The sequence below is a fragment of the Mytilus californianus genome, unplaced genomic scaffold (assembly GCF_021869535.1).
Source record: "Mytilus californianus isolate M0D057914Y unplaced genomic scaffold, xbMytCali1.0.p SCAF_11, whole genome shotgun sequence".
NCBI lineage: Eukaryota > Metazoa > Mollusca > Bivalvia > Mytilida > Mytilidae > Mytilus > Mytilus californianus.
Window position 1 is genome coordinate 59,093,328 of NW_026262593.1, and position 24,588 is coordinate 59,117,915.

Here is a 24,588-nt window from a genome sequence, read left to right on the forward strand (position 1 = left end):
CAAAACACAGATCAAGATCGATTTTGGGTGGCATCACTTTTACAATTCTCTAGTTATGTCCCTTTATAAAGTTATATGCAAGCAGGGGCATCATCTGTGTCCCATGGACACTTTCTCCATTTATTTTAAATAAGATATTGGATATCCTTTATGTTTAGCTTTTGATGACCATAAATACTGGCTAGTTTTTAAGAAATCATTTAAGATGGTTTTGGCATTCTATTAATTATTATTTTACCCCCGCTTGAAAAAAGTGGGGGTATACTGTTTTACCTCTGTCTGTCCATCCATCCGTCTGTCAGTCCATCCATCCGTCCATCCGTCCCATGAATATTTTTCGTCGCATCTTTCTGAGGAACTACATTATAAGGATTTCTGAAATTTGGTTTCAGGGTTTATATAAGTCAGCTATACCGTGTGATGCGTTTTCAGATTCATCACTCAAAAACTTCCTGTTTACCGAACACTTACATCATTTTACACATGACATCCAAGTTGAAAATTTTTTGTCACATTTTTCTCAGGAACTACATTACAAGGATTTCTGAAATTTGGTTTCACGGTTTATATAAGTCAGCTATACCATGTGATGCGTTTTCGGATTCATCACTCAACAACTTCCTGTTTACAGTCAAGTATTTGGGGCGGGGGTATCATCAGTGAGCAGTAGCTCACAGTTTCACTTGTTATTGATACTTCAAATTAGAGATTATCAGGTTTTCTACACATTGATATCGTAAAATATTAGCTGGAAGCCACAATGTGAACCTTTTTTTCAAGTGAGCGCAGCGGATGAGCATAAAATTTTCACATTGTGTCCAGTGGCTAATATTTAACAATATCTTTATGTAGAAAACCCTATAATTTGTTTATCGATCAATTACTGGTCATTTTCCACTACCTATAATAGACAGTTTAACGCTTGATTAAAGCAAGCTTGATAACATCTCCTCACAGGTTATGACATTACTTGTAACTTCTCCTCAGACATTGTGAGGTTGCTGATAATGACTGCTCATGTCTCCAACCAGGAATACAAGAATTATGGAGCTACTGAGCAGTGTGATATAGGCAAAGGAAAGGATGATAATATTCGTTATCAGATGTAAAATATTATTTTAGTTAATATATATTGAATATTTAGGTTGCTGCAGGAGAACCTATTGGAACAGCAACTAGATCATCATGTGACAATCATATTACTGTTATCTTCCGTAAGAATGGAGGTTCTATAGATCCAACAGGATTCCTACAAAAAAGAGGCATTCAATTACAGCCATGGCTTCAGAAATGTGATGACTATAAACTAGTGTTCATGGTATGTATGATAAAATGTCTTGTATTTTACCCAAATCTTGTATTATGATGTAATACCACCATTGATTTTTCCCTATTAGTCTTTGTTAAATTTGCACTTTTCAAATAAAGAAATACTTGGCATAAGTAAAGTTTTATCCTGTCCAGTACTTTAGACAAAATTTCACATAACATTTCATTGCATATAAGAAAATAACCATCACTGGAAGTTAACTAATCAAATTTTTTACCCCTCTTTTTCCTGTGTACAAGCTTTAGTAACCATGTAACCTCAAGTTTCCAAAATATTCTATAGAAACCCTAAATAAAAAAATAAGGGTGCTTTGAAACACCCAAGATATATGTTTATGACTCAGAAATTTTTTACTGCAATGAAATGTAGGATTAATTTCCTACAACTATCAAATTCAAGGGAATATTTTTTTTCGACCCTTTTTCGAATGCAACCGGATGTGACCGGATACTATGATTTGGTGGTATTACACCTTATCTGACTCAAATCTTAGACAGAAATAGGCTTATTATGATGTTTGACAGAATCTTATCTTGCCACTAACAAAAAACCTGTACAATCTAGACTATATCTGTTTCATTTTAAGCAACAGGCTTTCGTCTAAAATCTGAAAATTTGTTCCTTTAGTGTTATAGATATTGTAAAGTCAGAGATTTTTGCAATGTTTTTAGTATTGTGAATTTTTTTTTCATTTTCAGAATTTGCTGAAATTGTATTATATACTGTTACATTAATGTGCACTGCTCAACCATTGCAATAATAAATGCACACAGTAAATCTGAATTAACAATTCTGTAATATTCTCTTTTGTATTTAGGGTTTCACTATTGCTGAGGGTTCCATTATAGGCGCTATTGGTAAGAATTTTAAAGACACCAGCGAGGAATTGGAAAGTGGGGAACCTGAAACTGAAGACATGCCAGACTTAGCAGGAGATCCTCCAGGGGCAGATCTTGATCAAATTAAGAGTATGTTTTAGGATACATTCTAATGAGTATCATTGCTTTGAAAGTAACATAGTGTTGAGATGAAAATGGTTGATAATTTGTGAAAACTTTTATTCCATGTGCATATTTTTGCTACTCTTTCTAAATAAGATAAGATACAAGTACAAGCCACAGAAAAGGACATCAGTTCAACAATAGTATTAAGTTTTGAAATTCATGATTATTATAAGATATGAACTGAATAAACTAATTAAATTTGAATTGCCTCATTCTTAAAAAGTCTTTGTACTTGATCAACGTTTATTGTTACAGAACATCACATTTTCTTATTACAGGTGGTGGTATGGTTGGACAGATGAACCCAGGAAATATGGGGTCCATAAATTTGAATGTTCAAGGTAAGGAAAAAAAGGGAATCTTATAAACCAAATTCCTTTTTAGCTCACCTGGCCCAAAGGGCCAAGTGAGCTTTTCTCATCACTTGGCGTCTGTCGTCCGTCGTCCTGCGTCCTGCGTCTGTTGTCCGTAAACTTTTACAAAAATCTTCTCCTCTGAAACTACTGGGCCAAGTTTGACCAAACTTGGCCACAATCATCATTGGGGTATCTAGTTTTTGGCTTATATCTCTGAAACCAAAGCATTTAGAGCAAATCTGACATGGGGTAAAATTGTTTTTAGGTCAAGATCTATCTGCCCTGAAATTTTCAGATGAATCTGACAACCCGTTGTTGGGTTACTGCCCCTGAATTGGTAATTTTTAGGAAATTTTGCCGTTTTTGATTATTATCTTGAATATTATTATAGATAGAGATAACTGCAAACAGCAATAATGTTCAGCAAAGTAAGATCTACAAATAAGTCAATTTGACCAAAATAGTCAGTTGACCCCTTAAGGAGTTATTGCCCTTTATAGTCAATTTTTAACCATTTTTCGTAAATTTTTGTAACCTTTTACAAAAATCTTCTCCTCTGAAACTACGAAGACAAATTTAACCAAACTTGTCCACAATCATCATTAGGGTATCTAGTTTAAAAAATGTGTCCGATGACCGTGCCCGCGAACCAAGATGGCCGACATGGCTAAAAAATAGTACATAGAGTAAAATGCAGTTTTTGGCTCATATCTCTGAAACCAAAGCATTTAGAGCAAATATGACAGAATAAAATTGTTCATTAGGTCAAGATCTATCTGCCCTGAAATTTTCAGACCAATCAGGCAACACGTTGCTGGGTTGCTGCCCCTGAATTGGTAATTTTAAGAAAATTTTGCAGCTTTTGGTTATTATCTTGAATATTATTATAGATAGAGATAAACTGTAAACAGCAATAATGTACAGCAAAGTAAGATCTACAAATAAGTCAACATGACCAAAATTGTCAATTGACCCCTTAAGGAGTTATTGCCCTTTATAATCAATTTTTTACAATTTTCATAAATTTTGTGAATTTTTGTAAATTTTTACAAAATATTTTCCACTGTAACTACTGGGCCAAGTTCATTATAGATAGAGATAATTGTAAGCAGCAAGAATGTTCAGTAAAGTCAGATCTACAAACACATCACCATCACCATCACCAAAACACAATTTTGCCATGAATCCATCTGTGTCCTTTGTTTAATATGCACATAGACCAAGGTGAGCGACACAGGCTCTTTAGAGCCTCTAGTTATTACTAAGTATGATTTTACTCCCAACAATTTGTTTGATAGATTAATGTAATGTTTAGAAGCAATCCTTATTTTGATATGTTAGAGACAATCTCAGTAGAATTGCAACCTGAAAATAATGGTTTGAGTTGCACACACCAGAATGTATATTTAAAATTTGGTATGCACAATCATGAAGAGTACATTTGATAATGTTTTGGTCAAAGAATATTATAAATGTACTAATTCAAATGTAAGTAAAACCTAGATGAAACCTGAATGTTAATCAGATGGACAAAGACAGTCACACTTGTCAGACTTATTTAAAGTATTTTCCACAGAAAAATGGTGTTTTGTTAACCAGGATTTTTGCAGTAAACTTGACATTTGTAAAACATTTATTCATGGCTTGTATTTGAAACTTGATAAACAAAACAAAAAACACAGTGCACAGAAATTAATCTCCCTTACATAACCAAGATGTAAACTGGAACTCCATACATTATATTTGGATTCATTAGTTTCAAAAGGTACCAATTTTCATGGATTGAGGACAACTTTTATTTTTGTGGGTATTTGATTTTATGGTTTTGCTAAAGTCAGCATACATTCATATAGAAAATGTGTAGTTTGTTACAGTTGAAATAATATAGCATGCAAGTCAAGAGTTTAAATGCCTTGCTTGCAAACTTTGTTTGGCTGTTTAATCAGACATTGTAATTAAGATTGACACCTAAATTCAATGGGTAGGTGGAGTAACAGTCTGTTTACAATAGCTCACTATACAAATCATTGGCCTACCCATTTAATTTAGGTGTCAATCTTAAGTACAATGTCTGAGCAAATAACCAAACAAAGTTTGCAAGCAAGGCATTTAAACTCTTGCTTTGCATGCTATATTATTTCAATTGTAAACATTAAAATTAGTGGTTCCCCTGTACCCATGAAATCCACGAAAATCGGTATTCCAAGAATAATTATGAATCCACAGTATTATATGGTAAAGATATACTCAAATAAATTTTGTTCATTAGATAAATCATGCAGAAAAGTTAAGAAAACTCAATTAATGTAAGTACATGTATCAATCTTTTACTTGAAGATCCATTCAGTGTTTTACTGAAGAAAGCAGACAGTTTCCTTCAGAAATTTTCTTTGAAGAAACTAAAGATGGGTTCAATCATAGATTTTCTTGGAAAACTTAAAATGGACGAGTCAAAGAAGAAGCTAGCTGTTGTATTGACGACAGTCAAGGTAATTTATTTATTTTCTCAAATTAACTTTAAAATTCCCGCCATGTTCTTTAGTTTAAATGTTTTAACTTAGTTTTTATATGTCCGTTTACGGGACGTATTATGGTATACCGTTGACCGTCTGTCTGTCCGTCTGTCCGTCCGTCGTCAACATGTCGGACATTAATTCAAAAACACTTCAACCAATATGCATGTAACTTGGTGAAATTTTTATATCTATTGACGTGAGCTCCTTTTTGTTTTTATAAAATTCAGATTTACCATTTCCGAGTTTTGGGGTTTTATTCATTAAAAATGTGGGGATTTTCCAGTTTACGGACAATAACTCAAAAACAATTTCACCAATTTGCATGAAACTTTTGTGAATTGATTATATCTATGGCGTGAGCTCCCTTTCGTTTTTTATAAATTTCGGATTTACCGTTTTGGGGTTTTATTCATTAAAAAAAGGGGGATTTTCCAGTTTTCGGACAATAACTCAAAAACAATTTCACCAATTTGCAAGAAACTTTGGTGAATTGTTTATTTCTATCGACATGAGCTTCCTTTTGATTTTTATAAATTTCAGACTAAGCGTTTCCGATTAATGGGGTTTTATTCATTACAAAAAGGGGGATTTTCCAGTTTTCGGACAATAACTCAAAAATGCTTTCAGCATTTTTTATGAAACTTTGGTAAATTGTTTATATCTATTTTTGTAAGCTCCCTTTTGATTTTTATAAATTTTTGATTTTACATTTCTGAGTTATAAGATTTTATTTGTTTATAGTCGGACAACAGATTTACTAAGTATTGCACAACAGCACAGTGTATTGCACAACAGCAAGAAATCTTTCATATAACCAATTTCAAGTTCTTTGACTACATTTATTCAGAAACCTATAATATATCAAATATTTAATTACAATCAAAATTCAGACCTGTATCAAGCTTGAATATTGTGTCCATTTTTGCCCCAACTGTTTAGGGTTGGACCTCTGCAGGCGTATCCAGCTGCGCTCAGCGAAGCAGTTATTATATGAATGTTGTAAAGATATAAAGACTTACCTTCATCAGACCTAAAGGAATCCTTTGCTAAGATTTGTGTCAGAAATTTACTGTGTTAAATCTATGGTATCTCATTATTACTGGATGCATATTTCAGCACCATATGGTCAACGTGCATTAGTGACTTTAGGTAGTTTATTTTATGGTCCATTTTACAGAAAATCACAACTGTACATAATAAATTCTATTACCCCACTGGAATTGTTTTGTATGATATAGTTCAACAAAACTCATATTTCCTTTTTCTATCAAGGGATAAATTTTTAGCTCACCTGATAACTTGGCATCTGGCGTCGTTGTCTGGTGTCTGTCATCCTTGTCCAGTGTCTGTTGTCCCTTGTCGTCGTTTGTTAAGTTTACAAAAATCTTCTCCTCTGAAACTACTGGGACAAATTTAACCAGACCACAATCATCATTGAGTATCTAGATTAAAAAATGTGTCTGATGACCCCACCTGCCAACCAAGATGGCTGACATGGCTAAAAATAGAGCATAGGAGTAAAATGCAAGTTTTGTCTATTATTTTGAAAAAAGTTATAAATAGAGAAAAACTGACAAGTGCAAAAATGTTCAGAATGTTGAGCTCTACCAATTTTTCATTGAACTTAAAACTATTAAATGACAAATGTTACCATTTTTTTTCATTTTTGCCTTTTCTCTTGAAAACTATAATAGATATAGAGAAAGTTTAAGTTGCAAAAATGATCAGCAAGACAAGATCTACAAATAAGTATCATAGTGGGAATTTCCGACGACTTCTTATTGGAGTTATTGCCCTTTAATGACAATTTTTACCAATCTTTTTGCGTTTTGCCTTAGATGATAAAAATTCATATAGATAAATAAAAACTTTAAATAACAAAAATTATCAGGTAGGCAAGAACCTCAAACAAGTCAATTTTTGCTGATAGTAGACTGTCACTCTTCATAGGAGTGATTGCCTTAAATGAGGATTTTTTTACCCCCTTTTGTGCTTTGAGCAAAAACTAAAGAGGATAGAGAGAAACTAAACAGACAAAATGATTAGCAATACAAGATCAACAAAAAGAAATGTCATGAATTCTATTCTTGTCTACAATGTTGGCGAGTCCATTGATGATTATGCACATAGACCTAGGTGAGTGACACAGGCTCTTTAGAGCCTCTAGTTTCCTTTATCCATTAAAAGAGAAGTAAATAAGACAATATCTTAACTTTTGCCAGTTTGGAAATTATATTTATTTTGTCTTAATATTTCCCAGTGTAGATAATAGGCAGAATGCCATTAACATCATGTATTATGTTAGAGCTAATTTCATAATGCTTGTTGAGTAAGACTTTGGTTGGCTTGCATGCTTTGTTTGTATGAATTTTTGCTAAAGCAATGTAATTAAGATTTTCATCTGCAAACAATAAAAATAGGCGGCTTTAATGTATACATTATATTTAAGTTCCTAACCTCCAGGATAACATCCAATCAAATTTAAGTATAATGTATACAGGTTTAACTCTGCCTATTTATATTGGTTACAGATGTAAATCCTAATTACAATGCTTGAGCAAACGTTTATACAAACAAAGCAAGCAAGCTAACCAAAGTCTTACTCTACAAGCATTAGGAAATTAGCCATAAGGATGAATTTGACTCCATTACTGATAATGCTTAAGTATTTTTTATTGTAGAAATTAATAGACAATAAACCCTGTTTTAACCCATCACAAGCCACAGATGATGAATTAGAAGAGGAATTGTTAGAAAGAGGACAGCAGACGGGCGGGAGTAGAGACAAGATGATCAAAAGACTGCTGACAAATGGCAACCGTAACTATGACATCGTCTGATAAAAAGAACTGAATATGCCTTTTTTGTATTTTGATAGGTGTATAAATGCCCTGACAGAAGCATTATTTGTATATAGGATACATTCTCTGTACTGAAAATATGTACACAGTCAACACTTTGACAAATCATGAAATTAAAAAAAAAAGTACATGGTCAACACTGGCACAACAAGTAAACTACAAAATTGTTGCATTTATTTTTATACGACCGCAAAAAATTTGTATTTTGCTGTCGTATATTGGTATGACGTTGGCATCGTTGTAGTTGTCATCGTCCGAAGACACATTGGTTTTCGCACAATAACTTTAGTTTAAGTGAATGGATCTCTATGAAATTTTACCATAAGGTTCAATACCACAAAAGGAAGGTTGGGATTGATTTTGGGGGTTATGGTACCAACAGTTAAGGGATAAGGGGCCAAAAAGGAAAACTAAGCATTTTTGTAACTTCCAGACAATAACTTGTGTGTTAGTGTATGGATCTCTCTGACATTGTACCACAAGGTTCCATATCACAAAGGGAATGCTGGGATTAATTTTGGGGGTAATTGCCTCAAAATTTTAGGAATTAGGGACAAAAAAGGGGCAAAAAAACAAGCATTTTTCTAGTTTCATGACAATAACTTGTGTGAAAGTGTATGGATCTTTCTAAATTGTACTACAAGGTTCCATATCACAAAGGGAAGGCTGGGATTGAGTTTGGGGGTGATGAATCATAAGGGGCTTCAAAAAATTTGGGGGGGGGGATTTTTTTTTCCTTTTTTTCCTTTTTTTTTTTCTTTAAAATTTTCCATTTTAAGTTGGTTATTTCTGATTTATATATAAAAGCAAATAATAATGATATGGTTTGAATAGGTAAAGAAAAAAAATTTAAGTTCTTAGACCACATTCATAAACCTATGCTGTGTCAAATATTTAATCACAATCCAAATTCAGAGCTTGAATATTGTGTCCATACTTGCCCCAACTGTTCAGGGTTCGACCTCTGCGGTAGTATCCAGCTGTGCCCAGCGGAGCATTTTATTTTATATAAGTACATATTTTTTGTAAACAACGAGGGAAACCAAAAAATTACAAAACTATAAAAAACAAACACATACAGTACAAAAAAATCCATTGAATGAAGTCCAATTAAAGATGGGTGTTACAAATAATTTATAATAAAAATAAGTTGGTGATATTATGCTTTGGATTTTTTTCAGAATGTCCTCTCCTATCATCTTTGATTCCATCGAATGTATACTGTACTTTTGATTCTATGTGTATGGGTGTGGAATGCTGTATAAATGTGAAAGTACTTATATTCCTACGTACTGTGAAAGTATTTGTCAGACTTGATCCTGAAGAAATGGACTTCCATTTTGGTATTGATGAATTTAGAACCTCTGTTTCATTTGGTAGTAACTCGTATGATGGTGAGTTCTATATTATACTGTAAGTAAAAATGAAATTGATAACATTTCTCTTACTCGCTGGTACGGTTTGGTGCGGGAGTATACAATCTCCCGCATTTGGATATTTTAACCTGGAATGACCTCATTCGTATTTCTTTGGATCTTTCATTACTTTCAATAGAAATAAACAAACAATTGGCTATCACTTGAAAACTTTGGTCAGTAGTTTTTATGTCCGATTTATCAGTAATCGAAAATCCATTTCTGCTATGTCAACTCCAAAAAGATAGATGTCTTTGTCTGGACCAAGCTGCAGTGTAAAAAAGAAGAAATATAACTGCAAATTGCAAGCAGATTGTATGAAAGATTTTCAATTTTTATGACCAAGTTCACTCGGCAATGAATCTTCATTTTGCACATTATGTTCAATCTTCTTTTCCGTTACTTCTTGGTATCTGTACGTCGTTTAAAAGCATGCTTAGTAGGAGTCTCACAACGAAATCAAAATATGAAATGTTACGAGTATTGTCCTGACTCAGAGGTATTGAAAAAGGCAAAAAAAACTTGTATATATTTAAACAATGAATTGAAGAAATAAAGTATATTTATTAACTCTCATTGGTGTTTTGTAGACGAATAAGTGTACAGGTCATATATTTAGCTTGAAAATGTCGTTCGAGCAAAATCTCCCCCTCAGCTATGACATCTCCCTCATTGAATATTTCAGAGGTTGGCAGGTATGACTTTCCAAGATATGAACGTCAACCATTTTGTGCTTTACATTATTAAAGGAACAACTCAGGTTCCTCAGATTGATTTGATTATGTCATCTTGTTAACAATATGGTCCAATCTTCTGATTCTAAGTAATTAAATGCATTAATAGATTTTGATGGGGAAAAACATTTAAAGAAAACAGTAAAGAAGTAATAGTATCATTTGCCTTAAATGTATAATGTCTGGGTCCATAGCCAAAAATTAAAAAAATAGACCGTATTCCTGGCTATGGATGTGCTGTCTATTTTTGTTTTTGGATTAACTTATAATTATGCTTATAAAACTCAGACCTGCCAACTATCCCAATTTATGGGGGATATCCCCCATGGGAGGGGTTGGCCTGACTATTCAAATCCTCTTTTATATGAACTTAATACCTCAAAAAAGTTATTCAAATGAGTTTAATGGCATTTAAGTACACACATATTCTCCTTAATCATAGTATATATTATCTTATTAAATATACTTTAGACATTTATAAAACATTCACAAGATCCTCTTGTGCTTAAAATCTCCATGGAAGTTTTGAAAAGTTGGCAGGTACGAAAACTTAAAAAGGAAAACATATCCAAAATTGATTTGTGGTTCCATAGAAAGAATAATTGAAAACTTGTGGAATATAAACGTGTAGAATTTTCAGTGTGCTCAGTTTTACAATAAAAGCTAATAGTGAATTATTTGATACATTTGCTAGTAACAAGTTAATCTAACTCTAATGTGTCATCTCATATGTTTTTATCTATGCAATGAGAAGATTATATTTAAAAACAAGGAATTTTCATATTTTAATATTTAGGCATAGAAAAGAAAATAGATACTGGAATCACACTTCCTGTTGCTGGTGGCATTACAATTATTTTGAGGTAACTAAAATAGATATATTTAACAATTGGTTATTTTTCTTTGAATTCTCTGCAGTAGTAACAAGCATAACAATGCTTTTATGTGAACCAGTTCCTTGTAACTTATCAATTCTATTTTCATTTATCAAGAGAAACTTTTAAAATGTTAGGTGTTTTAATAAATATTGCTTTAGTAAAGTCACCTGATGCAGTGGGAAATCTAGTGACAAAATATTACCTCCCCTGTAAACACTGAAAACTAGATCTTTTCAATGTTTGTGCCATTTGAGCAAGGACACTATCAATTATAAATTCATGGGAAAACGCTCTGGTAAATGGTAAAAATAGAAATAAGTTGAAATAAAAACAAAACTTCCATTTAATGTTATCATTTCCCTCCTTAAATAGCGAACCACAAGTACAGCAGGCTATAGGAGCTTTATGTAAAATTGGTTTAAAATGTTGCTATGCAAATAAATTCCTGGACTTTATTTTTCTACTGGATGTATACCTCTCTGGAACACTCTAGTTATCTGTATATATGTGCAGCTAGATCATAGAATTTCAGGGAAAATTTTTAAAGGAAACAATTGATATGCAGCAAAGATTAACACTTTTGAAATTAAGTTACTAAGCAAATTCAAACGGACCTTATCCAGATGAAAACATTGAATGTGAATAGATCCAGAAGACCGCAAATACATGTACAAAAATCGAGACAACCTTTTCTTAAAATTTGAAAGAAGTTATAACAACAGCACTTTAGGGATTGCTGCAGTAATTTAAGGTAGCACTGGAGGGGCACCGAAACATGTCGATCTCATTAAATTACTGCAGCAATCTCTAAAGTGTTGTTGTTATAACTGCTTTCACATTTTGTGTTTTTAGCTTACCTAGCCCAATGGGCCAAGTGGGCTTTTCTCATCTCTTGGCGTCCGTTGTCTGTCGTCGTCCGTCGTCATCGTCCGTTAACTTTTACAAGTGATGAGAAAAGCTCACTTGCTAACTTCTTTCAAATTTTAAGAAATGGTCGTCTCGATTTTTGTACATGTATTTGCGGTCTTCTCGATCTATTCACATTCAATGTTTACATCTTCTCCTCTGAAACTATTGTGCCAAATTTAGCCAAACTTGGCCACAATCATCATTAGGGTATCTTGTTTAAAAGATGTGTCTGATGACCCCGCCTGCCAATCAACATGGCCGACATGGCTAAAAATAGAACATAGGGGTAAAATGCAGTTTTTGGCTTATATCTCTGAAACTAAAGCATTTAGAGCAAATCTGACATGGGTAAAAATGTTCAATAGGTTTAAATCTATCTGCCCTGAAATTTTCAGACAAATTGTTGGGTTGCTGCTCCTGAATCTTTATAGTCAGTTTTTAACCATTTTTTTTCATAAATTTTTGTAATCTTTTACAAAAATCTTCTTCACTTAATCTACTGGGCCAAATAGAATTAAACTTAGCCACAATTTTCAATAGGGTATCTTGATTGAAAAATGTATCCGATGACCCTGCCATCCAACTAACATGGCCGCCATGGCTAAAATTAGAACATAGGGGTTAACTATAGAAGTCTAAGGGAAAATTGTAAAAAAACAATTTCAAATGGTCACAACTTGAAAACTAATTTAAATAATGATAAGGAGTCTACAATGGGATGACCTGCTTTTAATTTAACTACTGGGCTAAATTAAACCCAACTTGGCCTCAATCATTGTTAGGGTATCTTATACTATTTATTATGATTTTAACCTCATTTACATGATATCCAAAACCATAGTAGATACAAGTGAGCGACACAGGCTCTTGTGAGCCTCTAGTTTATGGTAACAACCCTGCATACTTGAGGTATCCACTTTAAGAATTCTATCGTATAGAAGATTTTCCAGGCGTTGGTTCACTGTCCTTGTAATTTTCTTAAAATTGTATAAAAATAGTAAAAAGATACCTACTTTTAAAAAATATTTATCTTAATTTTTTTAACCTGCACAGGCAGACTTTGAAATTGTTATATTCACGAAAAGACAATACTTCTATATTGAATCCGTTGTACTCAAAAACTTAGATGTGAAAAATTAGTATATTTTGGGAAATAGTAACATGCTAAGGACTTTGTGGAACACCCTGAAAATTGGTGACCCGAAAGATCTTTAGATTTTGTATGTACATGATTTTTTCCTATTTTTGTTATCAATAAGCAGCAAAGATTAACATTTTTTAGATTTCAGTTTTACAAGCTTCTAATGCAATTATCTCGATAAATACTGAACATAAAACATCGTGTATTTGCATGTATATTTCTAATAACATAGTTTAACAAATAATTTCTTAAAAATGTACAATTGTTGTTTAGAAATAACTTTTGATCAGTATCGTCACTGGCATTGTTTTTTTATTGTTTTTCTCAACTTTTTCATAAGAAGTGTGGATTTTCTATTGTCTTCGTTCACTAGATTTCCCACTGGATGCATGCATGTTGTTTCACCTACACGTTATGTATTTAATACTTAAAATTTAGTAAATATCTCTAAATGATATTCAAAATCTCACCCAATTTAAAAAAAATGTTTTAAAATTGTAACAGTTTATGTAGTTATTAGGTGGATGAAGCTTTGACTTTTATGACAAGAAATATTCAAATTATGGCTTATACATGTTTTATTCTCAGATTGCTTTATGTGTCGAATATTGCCCTTAGATGATATTACTTTCAAATTCACAACAAACTTAAAAATTTTCAAATGTGAGTTTGTCTGCAGTTCTCCTCTTGATGTTGGTTTAAAGTAAAAAAAATCTGTTTTCAATGATATTTTTACTGAGTTCTTTGTTGACACTTGGCCTACTTTTATTGTACACTAGGTGAATTATATCTGCTCCTATTTTATAGTTTAGCATGGAAGTTGATATGGAAAAGATGTAAATATTTTTCTGTTTTATTTTTCAGTGTAGAAATCAAGTTAATAGAGACTGTATTTGTTGTAACTGCTGGGCTAGGATTTTGCAGTGTTGATGATGACAGCAGTTGTCTGGTTGAGTTGGACTTCCTAAAAGATGCCAGAATACCTTTTCCATCAAAAGATGCTAATGGAAATTTAGTTTGGCCAAAAAGTAATACTTTTACTATATTTTTTACTTATGAACATGCTTTATAATTGATTTTTCCTTCAATAGATTTTGCTGAATTCATGTAAAATCAGTAGCAGATTTAAAAAAGATTTATGAATCTTGTCTATGAGAATTTCCCTTTAAATGAAAAGATGATAAGCTGTTTCAAATGCATTGAATTTGGTACATTAGACTATGATTTGGTACTAACAGTTGATCCCGATTTTTTCTTCTCAACTGTAAATAAAAGTATCTGCCAATTGCAAAATAAATACACAGAAATATGTGTAATAGTCATTTCTGCAAATCTTACCTTTTAACTTTATATTTTTTTTTATAGTTGATTTAAAAGAAGTCTTCAATACAACCAGAATGATGGAAGATTTCAATGAAAAAGCAAAGACAATAATGAAGGAAGTTCTGATAGCTGCACAAAATGAATTGGTTCAAATGTTAGGTCTTGACCAGGTATATGCAAACATACTTTCATTTTGTTGTGTAGAACTTTCAGTACATGAACTATGCTAGTGTATTTTTTCTTCACACTAGTGTGTATTCTGTTGTAAATTATACCCTTGTGAGAATCTGTAATGGAATTGTAATACTAGTGTATTTCTTTCAAAAGGAAAGGCTTCACTAATGGAAAAGGTTAACTGTTAAAATTATCAATGTTAGTTGTTATTGTGATGCATTTTCAGTCCAAACACTTTTGTACATCCTGTTTGTTGAAGAGTAATGTCAAAACTGTCTAATTTGAGTCTTGTGTATATCAAAAACCTGTGAGAATTGAACTGAAGGATCATGTACAGGAAATATTCAATAAATTCTGTTAACCCGATCGATGTGCACAAATTTCAAGTATACAAACCTTATTGCAGATATTATTGTATTTTCTGTCTATCCGTCAGTATATCTGTCCATCCGTGTGTCTGTCTGTCTGTCCAGATAACAATGAAACTTTACACAGTTGTAGAACACCTGATGATGTGCATATAGGAATGTAACCCCAGTCTTAAATGTTAAAGAAGAGAGAAGTATAGATTATCAGGTTTTCTACTCATTGACATCATAAATTCTATTGCAATTATTTTGTATCAATGGTTCTGATTGAATGACAATCAGTGTACAATTCTCTATTTCCCTGTCTGTAACTAAGAGAAGCCAACATTTTGAATTCTGGAATATATTGACATGTAATTTTTACAATATTAAGCCAAAAAACTCACATTTTGCACCTAGAAATCTTCTGTTAATCAAATTTTATTACATTCTGAGGTGGACAAGAAGCCAGACAACACCCGGTGTTTACACTATGGTCGCCAGGTTAACTCAGTTTGCGACAGTAAAACTACCTATGGATGTCTGCAAAGCTTCAAATGCAATACAGTTATCTCTTAAAGATCAGCCGCTAACCACAATGTGAACTATTTGGCGAGTGAGTGCAGCGAAAGAGTGAAAAAGCTTCACATTGTGTCGATACGTATCTATATGTAGAAAACCTGATACTGTTTATCGTTTTATTCCCCCTCCTTTAGACAGTTTTACACTTGAGGTTGATAACTTCTCCTAAAACATTGTGACTTGGCTGATAACTTCTCCTCAGACATTGTTACTTTGCTGATAATGCCTGCTCACGTCTCAAAGCCATAATACGAGAATTTCGGAGTTATTGAGCAGGGTGATATAGACGATAATCAAATTTACTTACTTTAATATATAAATATCATTTTGTGAGATCACTCACAGTTCTTACAGTTATTCCTAATGTTTACCTAGAGGCATTGATCACATTTAATTTATCTGGAATATTGTATAGCTATTGTTTGTTAAAAAATTTTGATCTTTTTATCAGAGCTGAAAAATACATTTAGTTCTGTTGAATTGTCTTAGTTTATCAAAATCAAGTGAATTTGTGCTTTGAATTGACAATAATGGTAGTTAAAATTTTGGTAAATGAAAATAATATGTACAGTTTGATACGGAAAACCACTTCAATTTAGAAATTGAAATTTCAAATAACCTGACTTTAAATTTTCTAGATCTTTGGAAGCTTGACTACAACAGAACCGTGTTCAAGACCAAATGCAATGGCATATACTCAGATCATGAATGAATTAATTGCAAGAGGTCTCAATGTTTCTGGCACAAAGGAGGAACAAATGCAACACTTGCTACTTGATGATAGAAGTAAGAGTAAATGGCCAAGATAACATGCTCTATAACTCCTAACCAATTACCAAACACCTGAAGCGAGACATAGGTGTTACTTTACCATGAGATATTAGTGGCTTCAACACAAAATTTCGTTTATTTTTACTAATATAAAAATAAGGAGATGTGGTATGATTGCCAATGAGACAACTAGCCACCAAAGTTCAAAAGAAGTGAATGTAAGCAATTATAGGCAACCATAAACTGTATAGTTGGCTATAAAATGCCCTGACATGAATAATATGAAAGAATTCAATTGAGAAAAAAATATCAGCCTAATTTATAACAAAACAATTTACGAAAAAACAAATATGAACCAACGACAACATTTGAACTACTGGCTCCTGACTTGAGACAGGTACATACAGAATGTTGTGGGGCTAAACATGTTTTAAGGCGTTAAGTCAATTTCAGTATTAGGGATAGGCCATTGCTATAATGATATGCATTTTCATTGATATACTTGCATATCAATATTATTCAGGTTGAGAAGAGTCATGCATCAGTAAGTTTGGAATTTTTGCATTGTTCAAATGTTAAATTTTCTGATTAGGTGTATTTATGAAAAAGGACTTAGGATAGAAATTTAGAAACAGAATATTAAGCCCTGTTAGGGCTCTAGTAGGGTACCCTCCTTAGGTCACAATGTCAGGTTTTTTTATTAAGTGTGTATATGGAAAAGTATTCATGATAAAGTCAATGATATATGGTTGTATTATTCCATGCATTTCAATTTCAAGCACAATAAGGTTCTGCCCCTTGGTAATGCTTCATTGACTATAACAGCCAATTCAAATTTCTGTTTTTGATACTGTATATTCAGAAATTATTGCGAGATTTTTATTAATGCGAATTATGCGACTGGGCGAGTATCGCAATAATAAGAACTCGCATTCTGATATCTGAGACATATAATGTATTCAGCTTTTCCGAAAATCGCAATAATTAATCTCGCATTTGTGATAATTATTCCAAAATTGCAATAATAAATGCACGCAATAATTTCTGAATTTACAGTAATACCGTGAAGAAGGAGAGACAAATCTCTAGTGTTCACAGTTGACGTTTTATAAAACTTTATATAGAGTGCAAATGGTTTATCAATTTCCCATCCTTCAGATTCATAGCTGGAATATTTGCCATAGTTACTTGAACACATACAATATCAAAAGTTTGCATATTATCATGTTTTTGCTTCAGTACATTTTTACCATTTGAAAATTTATGTGATTTTTTTTCAGCCTGTAAATTGGATGGAAAAACATGGATGTTGCCAGAAATTACCAGTGACACTTTAAAAAAGCATTTATATTATTCCATGTCTTCAGATTGTCAACGCATAGACGCTTGTGTTGATTTTTCCGTCAAAGTTTTAGGACAAGTCATTACAAAGGCTTTTAAAGCATATGTTGAGATAGATTTTTGTAATTTTGTGCTTGCATATGGATTTGAAGGACTTAAAAAATCAACCATTCTGATAAACTACAACTGGGGTAAGTCACTTCTTTGTTTTTATTATACCCCAAATTTAGGAGTTGGGGTTATGTTGTGTTCATCTTGTTTTTCTATCTGTATGTCTGTTCCTTCATCAAATATTTTATCACACTTTTCATGAACCCCTCCAAAAGCAAGGGGTGAACTCGAGTGCGTCTGATTTTTGGAATATGTAGATGATGAATAATATATAAGTATTATAAAGTAGGTCAAGAACATCTAGGTTATTCCTCATCAATCAGGACTCATCCCATTGCTTTTAAAAAAATTATTTTAAGGCTCCATTTACACTTCTTAAAAACTGTTAGGAAGACATGAAACTTTGAAGATATTTCTTTTTAAAATAGTGATGAGAAAAGATATGGCTGAGTTTTAATAGTTTTAACTTTTCAACATGTTAAAAAAAATTAAAAGATCCACACATATGTAAAAATAAAGCCTGATTTAGTAGTTCATATGCTTTGGCTTAGAGAAAAAAACTTTATTAAAATGTCTCAATTCTATTGATATTATGTTTTGTAAAAGAAAAAAGAAAAATATTGAGACCAGTAAATTATCATTATCAAAGAAGAAAAAAAAAATATACTGGAATCAAAGAAACAATATTGGAAACTAACTTGGTTGTTCTTTTATAAAGAAAGCTTATGAAAACTTATTGCCATGCAAGAATTGAAAATAAAGAGAAAAAGATTGCAACCAAAAGTTTTTAGGAATGATGTCTTGTCAAACTTCATTAAACAAATTCATAGAAGTCCAAAGATGGAATGCATTGTATTTATAAATGTATAATTATGTAATTGCAGGTCAGATGGAAAGGTATCCAGTGACAGACAATATCCATGTTTTGTAAGTTAGATATTTAATCACAGTAGCCAAGATGAAAGGCATTTAAATCTGAAATTTGCAAGGGCATAGAGCGAAGTTTTCATATAAAAAATATTTATGGCATTACTCACTTTTAAGACCATTAAACTATCTTTACTTAACTTGTATTTTGATAATAAGAAATACCAGCATCATATAGGTGCAAATATGTTTATAAGCTCTATCAAATTAATAAGGCAAAAACAGTCATGTAAAATCTTAGTTTAAATCTCAAAACAGGATTACTTTTGAAAAATAATTGACATCTGTGTCTTATTAGCTAACCTGGCCTGAAGGGCCAAGTGAGCTTTTCTTATCACTTGGCGTCCGTCGTCCGTCGATGTCGTCTTTAACTTTTTACATTTTGAACTTCTTCTAGAGAACCAATGAATGGAATGAAACCAAACATGAAATGAATGTTCCTTATGAGGTGCTGACCAAGTGTTGTTACTTTGAAGCCGATCCATCATCCAAGATGGCCTCCAGCAGAGGACTTCGTTTAACATAGGACCCTATGGACAATACATACAATTGTCTTCTTTTAGAGAACCACTGAATAGAATGAAACCAAACATGGCATGAATGTTCCTTTAATATGAGGTGCTGACCAAGTGTTGTTACTTTGAAGCCGAACCATCATCCAAGATAGCCACCAGAGGGAGACTTAGTTTAACATAGGACCCTATGGGAAATACATACAAATGTCTTCTTTTAGAGAACCACTAAATGGAATGAAATAAAACATGGCATGAATGTTCCTTATGAGGTGCTGACCTTGGGTTGTAACTTTGTAGGCGATCAATCATCCAAGATGGCCCCCAACGGGGGACTTTGTTTAATATAGGACCCTATGGGAAATACATACAAATGTTTTCTTTTAGAGAACCACTGAATGGAATGAAACCAAACATGGCATGAATGTTTCTAATGAGGTGCTAACCAAGTGTTGTTACTTTGTAGCAAATCCATCATCCAAGATGGCTGCCAGCGGGGAACTTAGTTTAACAAAGGACCCTGTGTGAAAAATATACAAATGGGAAATATATACAAATGTCTTCTTCTAGAAAACTGCTTAATGGATTGAGGTGCTGACCAAGTGTTGTTATTTTGTAGCTGATTTGTCATTGTCCTTATAAAGTCATTTTCTACAATTTCAATGAATTTATTGGTAATTTCTGTAAACTTTACAAAAGTCTTCTGCTTTTGATTAAATTACGGGGCCAATATTAAACCAAATTTGGCTTCAATCATTATTAGGGTTTCTGTTATGATTTTAATCTATTTTTACATGATTTCAAAACCAAAGTAGGATCAGGTGTGCGACACAGGCTCTTGGGAGCCTCTAGTTTTTTCTCTTGTGAAAATTGATTTAAGACAAAGTTTGAACAAAGTACATCGTATCTGCTAAAAGTCCATATGAAGGAGACAATGTTGAGTTTAAAGTTCCCTTTGTTGCTAGTATAAGTATTGTATGGACTTGAAATACTTGATATTCATCAAGCATCCATAAGAATATGTCTTGGAAAAAAATGAATTGTTTCAGTGATTTAAGCATATTTATATTTCTTTTTATGCCCCACCTAGGGGCATTATGTTTTTTCGGTCTGTGCGTCCGTGCGTCCGTCTGTCCCGCTTCAGGATAAAGCTTTTGGTCAAGGTAGTTTGAATGAAGTTGAAGTCCAATCAACTTGAAACTTAGTACACATGTTCCCTATGATATGATCTTTCTAATTTTAATGCCAAATTAGAGTTTTGACCCCAATTTCACGGTCCACTGAACATAGAAAATGATAGTGCGAGTGGGTCATCCGTGTACTATGGACACATTCTTGTTTTAAAGTTATCATCATACAAGATACATGTAAAAATTGCCAACTTCTGTCAATAGTGACTGATGTCAGTGCATATTAATTTGACTGATTTCTCTTTATTTCTGGTCAATTTAGCAAGACTAATATATTGCTTTAAATGATATTGCCATTTTTAAAAGGTAAAATAAAGCAGTGTTTGCATGCTGACAGTTGAAAAATATAATTGTATGATCAGTACAAAAAGTAAATTATTTTTTCAGTAATTTTAAATTATTTAAATTATAATGTTAAAATTAAGATTAAAAATTAATATTTTATTTACAGAGGAAAAATAGCCAAAAATGATGAAAAGAAAGTGTTTGTAGTAGATTTTGGAATGAAGTTGTGTATTGAAGGAAGCTGTATTCTGGATGACACAATGTTTATTCAGGATTTAGAAATTCCAATACCAATATGTAATGAAAATTTTACATGGCCAGGTATGAAGTAAATACTTAGAAGTTATTGACTTATCACATATTTGTTTGGTTGTTTGTGTGCCCTATGACACCAACATTTTATGATGAAAAATGAGATTGTTTCACGTCTCAACTATTTAAAAAGAAAAATAACTGAAGAGTAGCTAAGTTGAAATTTGTCTGAAAACCAAAATGTTGACACCATACATCAGACAGCATTCATCATATTATAAGCCAAATTGTGACTTTGTCACAACAGGCTGATAACATATGTCTTACCAGGAATACAAGTAAAGATCAGGAATCGGTACTGGGATTTGATACAATAATAATAATGGAAGTAGGCTGTGCACTTACATTGAAATAGCCAGTCATTTGGTTTTTGAATGCATTTGATATATATATCGTAATTCATTTCAAAGATTCCTGATGTTAACTGGTATTATTACAGGGAAGACATATGAACTCAGCCTGTTGTGACAGTCACAATTTGGCTTATAATATGATCGAATGCTGTCTGGATGTCCAGGTGTCATCATTCCGTATAAATCCTATAAACACATAAACAATATCCTTACCAAACTTGGTGTGTTAATGTCTGAAAGGGTGAGGTAGAACCATACTGATACTGGTGTAAAAGGTCAAGGTCACAGTTACTATTGATAGACTGAAATTAATTGGGAAAATTTGGTTTCTGGGTGTTATTTTTTTTTAAGATATATCCAACTTTTACCAAACTTGGTTTGCTGATGCCCCATTGAATGAGAAAATACCAAGACCCCTTGGAAATTGTTTAGCAGTAGATCAAAGGTTAAGGGCAAACTATCTATTTGCCATCATTCAACATATATATTTTGTCAACAGACTTAACAGTCACCAAAATCAAAAAAAATTTGTAACAAACCCCAAAATATTTTCTTCTACTACAAATAAAAAAAGATCCCAACTCAGCATGATGCTTCAATATTTTATTAGTGGAATTGTATATAACTCGGCTGTAACATTTTCTGTTTTTTTAGGTGGAAATAGTATTTCTGATATGGTGAATGCAATTGGTGGACATCTTACAACAGAAGTATTCACCATTATTTTAAGAAAATCTGGAATTGATGTAAGATTTTCTTGTGTCTTATTTAAAAAAAAAATCTTATTTTTGAGTGATTTTTTAATTTTAATGAACATTTTTTTAAAATTAGTTGCTACTTTGTTGACATTTAACCCATGTCTGATTTGTTATTCAGAACAAAACTAAAATACTGTAATTCATAATACATATAATGATAGAAGTGAATTTTGTTTAAAGAAAAAGCTGTAGTTGGCTTTTTCATTAAAATGAAACATAAGTTTCATTAAATTGTAACTTGGATGGAGAGTTGACTCATTGGCACTCATACCACATCTTCCTATATCTATATACATGTCAGTAATGTCTGAAGAATATTCTCACCAAATAATTTTCAGAATGTAAAGAATTATCTTTAGTATATTAGACTTGTAAAACTATATGCTGAATTATTTTCTAAATTCTCTTCGTTCAAATGAACATAAATTAATTATGTACTAGACTATATAATTTCTGTATACCAACTGCCCCATCTGTTTCTTATCTCATTCATATATAGAAATAACTAAAACACTAGTTTTAGATATTGTCAGGCACAATGACCATTCTCTTTAATCAAACATTGCAATATCAAGCGATAACATTATTTATAGTTGTAAATCAAAGTCCATACATATACAGAATAAGTCCTCTGTTGAAATACATGAAAAAAATGTTGCACTCAACAACCTACAAAAGATAAACAAATTATGTTACAAAAAAGTATTTAATACTGTTTTCGAATATATATGTACATAATACTTTTTACTCATTGTTGAAGGCCGTACGGTGACCTATAGTTGTTAATTTCTGTGTCATTTGGTCACTTGTGGAGAGTTGTCTCATTGGCAATCATACCACATCTTCTTTTTGTAAATAATAAGAAAATCTAACAAAAATCTGTGTGTACTGGCAATGGTCAACGCCCTTGTCGATAATTTCAAATCGAGTCCACTGTATTTATATACTCAGGTTCATTAAACCGGTTACAATTCAATTGATATATTAATAGAATTATCATACGATAAAATTCATCAGCCACATACATAAATAAATTTATTTCTTAGTGTATTCAGAAATTTCAATTTGTTTTAAAACAAAATTGCCACTTTTTCAAATAAAGAAGATTAACACTAAAACACTGAAATGATTCTTTTCAAAGAAATGCCAATAACATTTATTGAACTTTTATTTCAGAGCATTTTTACAGAGAAATGTGACTTGGCAGTAACTGAAGAAGGTATTCCTAATATATTGGCTATAACCACTATCCATAAGCTGATAGAAACAGTTTTGACATGTGTATATTGATTCTGAATCTTCTTCTGAAACTACAAAGTAAAATATTTTGACACTTCAGGGATTGATATTTGAAGACCTTTTACAAATCGTCCTCATTTTGATGTTGATCAGGTGGTAAACATGGTGGCAATAGTAGCACATAGTTCTTATCAAAAATCACATTTACAATGAAAAAGAGCTACTGAAAGCACATTACCTGCTGATATGAAGCCATATTGAATACATTAAAGTCAGTTACTGGACTTCAAAAGAGATTTCATACAGCATCTTAATAAATAGTACAGGATTACACAATTGTGCAATTCCCAGAATAGACTTATTGAATTTCAATGAAACAATTTGGTCAATATTAACCAGACTTAGCAGGAATACTGTATAGATAGCCTATGCAAATGAAACTTTAATGGATTGTGGCAATATAGTTATCAAAACCTAAACTTGTCAATTTTTTTCAGCAAAATTTGCTCTTTGAATTTAGAATCTTAGGAGCCCATAGATATTATAATATATTTTAAAATATGCAATTAAATGTACTCTGAAACTAATCATTATGAAACCTAGTATAATCAAACAAAACATTGCAATGTTCATATTTGTTTCTGACAATTATATCAAAATTGAAATGGTGTATAATTCCACCTTTTGTTTATACTGTGTTTTGTATTAATTACAGAATGTTCCAACACTTTCAAAATAGTTGATGCATTGAAAGGGAGGGCACAGTGTGAATTAACAGACAACTGCTTAGGACTTGACTGTTGTTTAGGATTGAAATTCAAGCTTCCATTCCAGGGAGATGATGTAACATACAGTATCCCTTTTGGATTTAAACTTAAGCCGTGTGATTTTGAGATTGAAATAAGTCTTGCAACGTACTATCATAAAACAGTTCTTCTTAATTATGATTGGGGTAAGTTATCATTTCTTGGTTACAAAAAGTATACAAATGTTTAAATGAAAAAAATAAAAAAATGAAATTGAGAACTATTTTATATTTGTAAAATATATTTTAAAAAAGTGTAATTTAAAAGCTTTTCCTGTAGATATACCTTAATAAATAAGGTTCAGATTTGCGGAAGTTTTTCATAATATTTTAACAAAATAACAAAATTCTAGTTTGACTTCCATGGATGCAATTGAAATTGATTCCAATACTTTACATGAATTTTCTTCAGTG

General features: G+C 32.1%; 1 protein-coding gene across 1 annotated transcript in view; it reads left to right on the forward strand.

Moving 5' to 3' along the window:
- LOC127719255 (uncharacterized) overlaps window positions 1-21,039 on the forward strand; it is a 39,489-nt gene extending 18,450 nt beyond the window's left edge. The window contains exons 7-17 of the mRNA XM_052225270.1: window positions 1,145-1,318; window positions 2,148-2,298; window positions 2,613-2,675; window positions 5,028-5,179; window positions 7,888-7,955; window positions 14,009-14,172; window positions 14,510-14,637; window positions 16,209-16,356; window positions 17,622-17,873; window positions 18,678-18,690; window positions 20,874-21,039. Of these exons, the coding sequence (XP_052081230.1) occupies window positions 1,145-1,318; window positions 2,148-2,298; window positions 2,613-2,675; window positions 5,028-5,179; window positions 7,888-7,955; window positions 14,009-14,172; window positions 14,510-14,637; window positions 16,209-16,356; window positions 17,622-17,873; window positions 18,678-18,690; window positions 20,874-21,039 (1,479 nt within the window). The remainder of the gene's footprint in view (window positions 1-1,144; window positions 1,319-2,147; window positions 2,299-2,612; window positions 2,676-5,027; window positions 5,180-7,887; window positions 7,956-14,008; window positions 14,173-14,509; window positions 14,638-16,208; window positions 16,357-17,621; window positions 17,874-18,677; window positions 18,691-20,873) is intronic.
- Window positions 21,040-24,588: the final 3,549 nt, after the last annotated feature.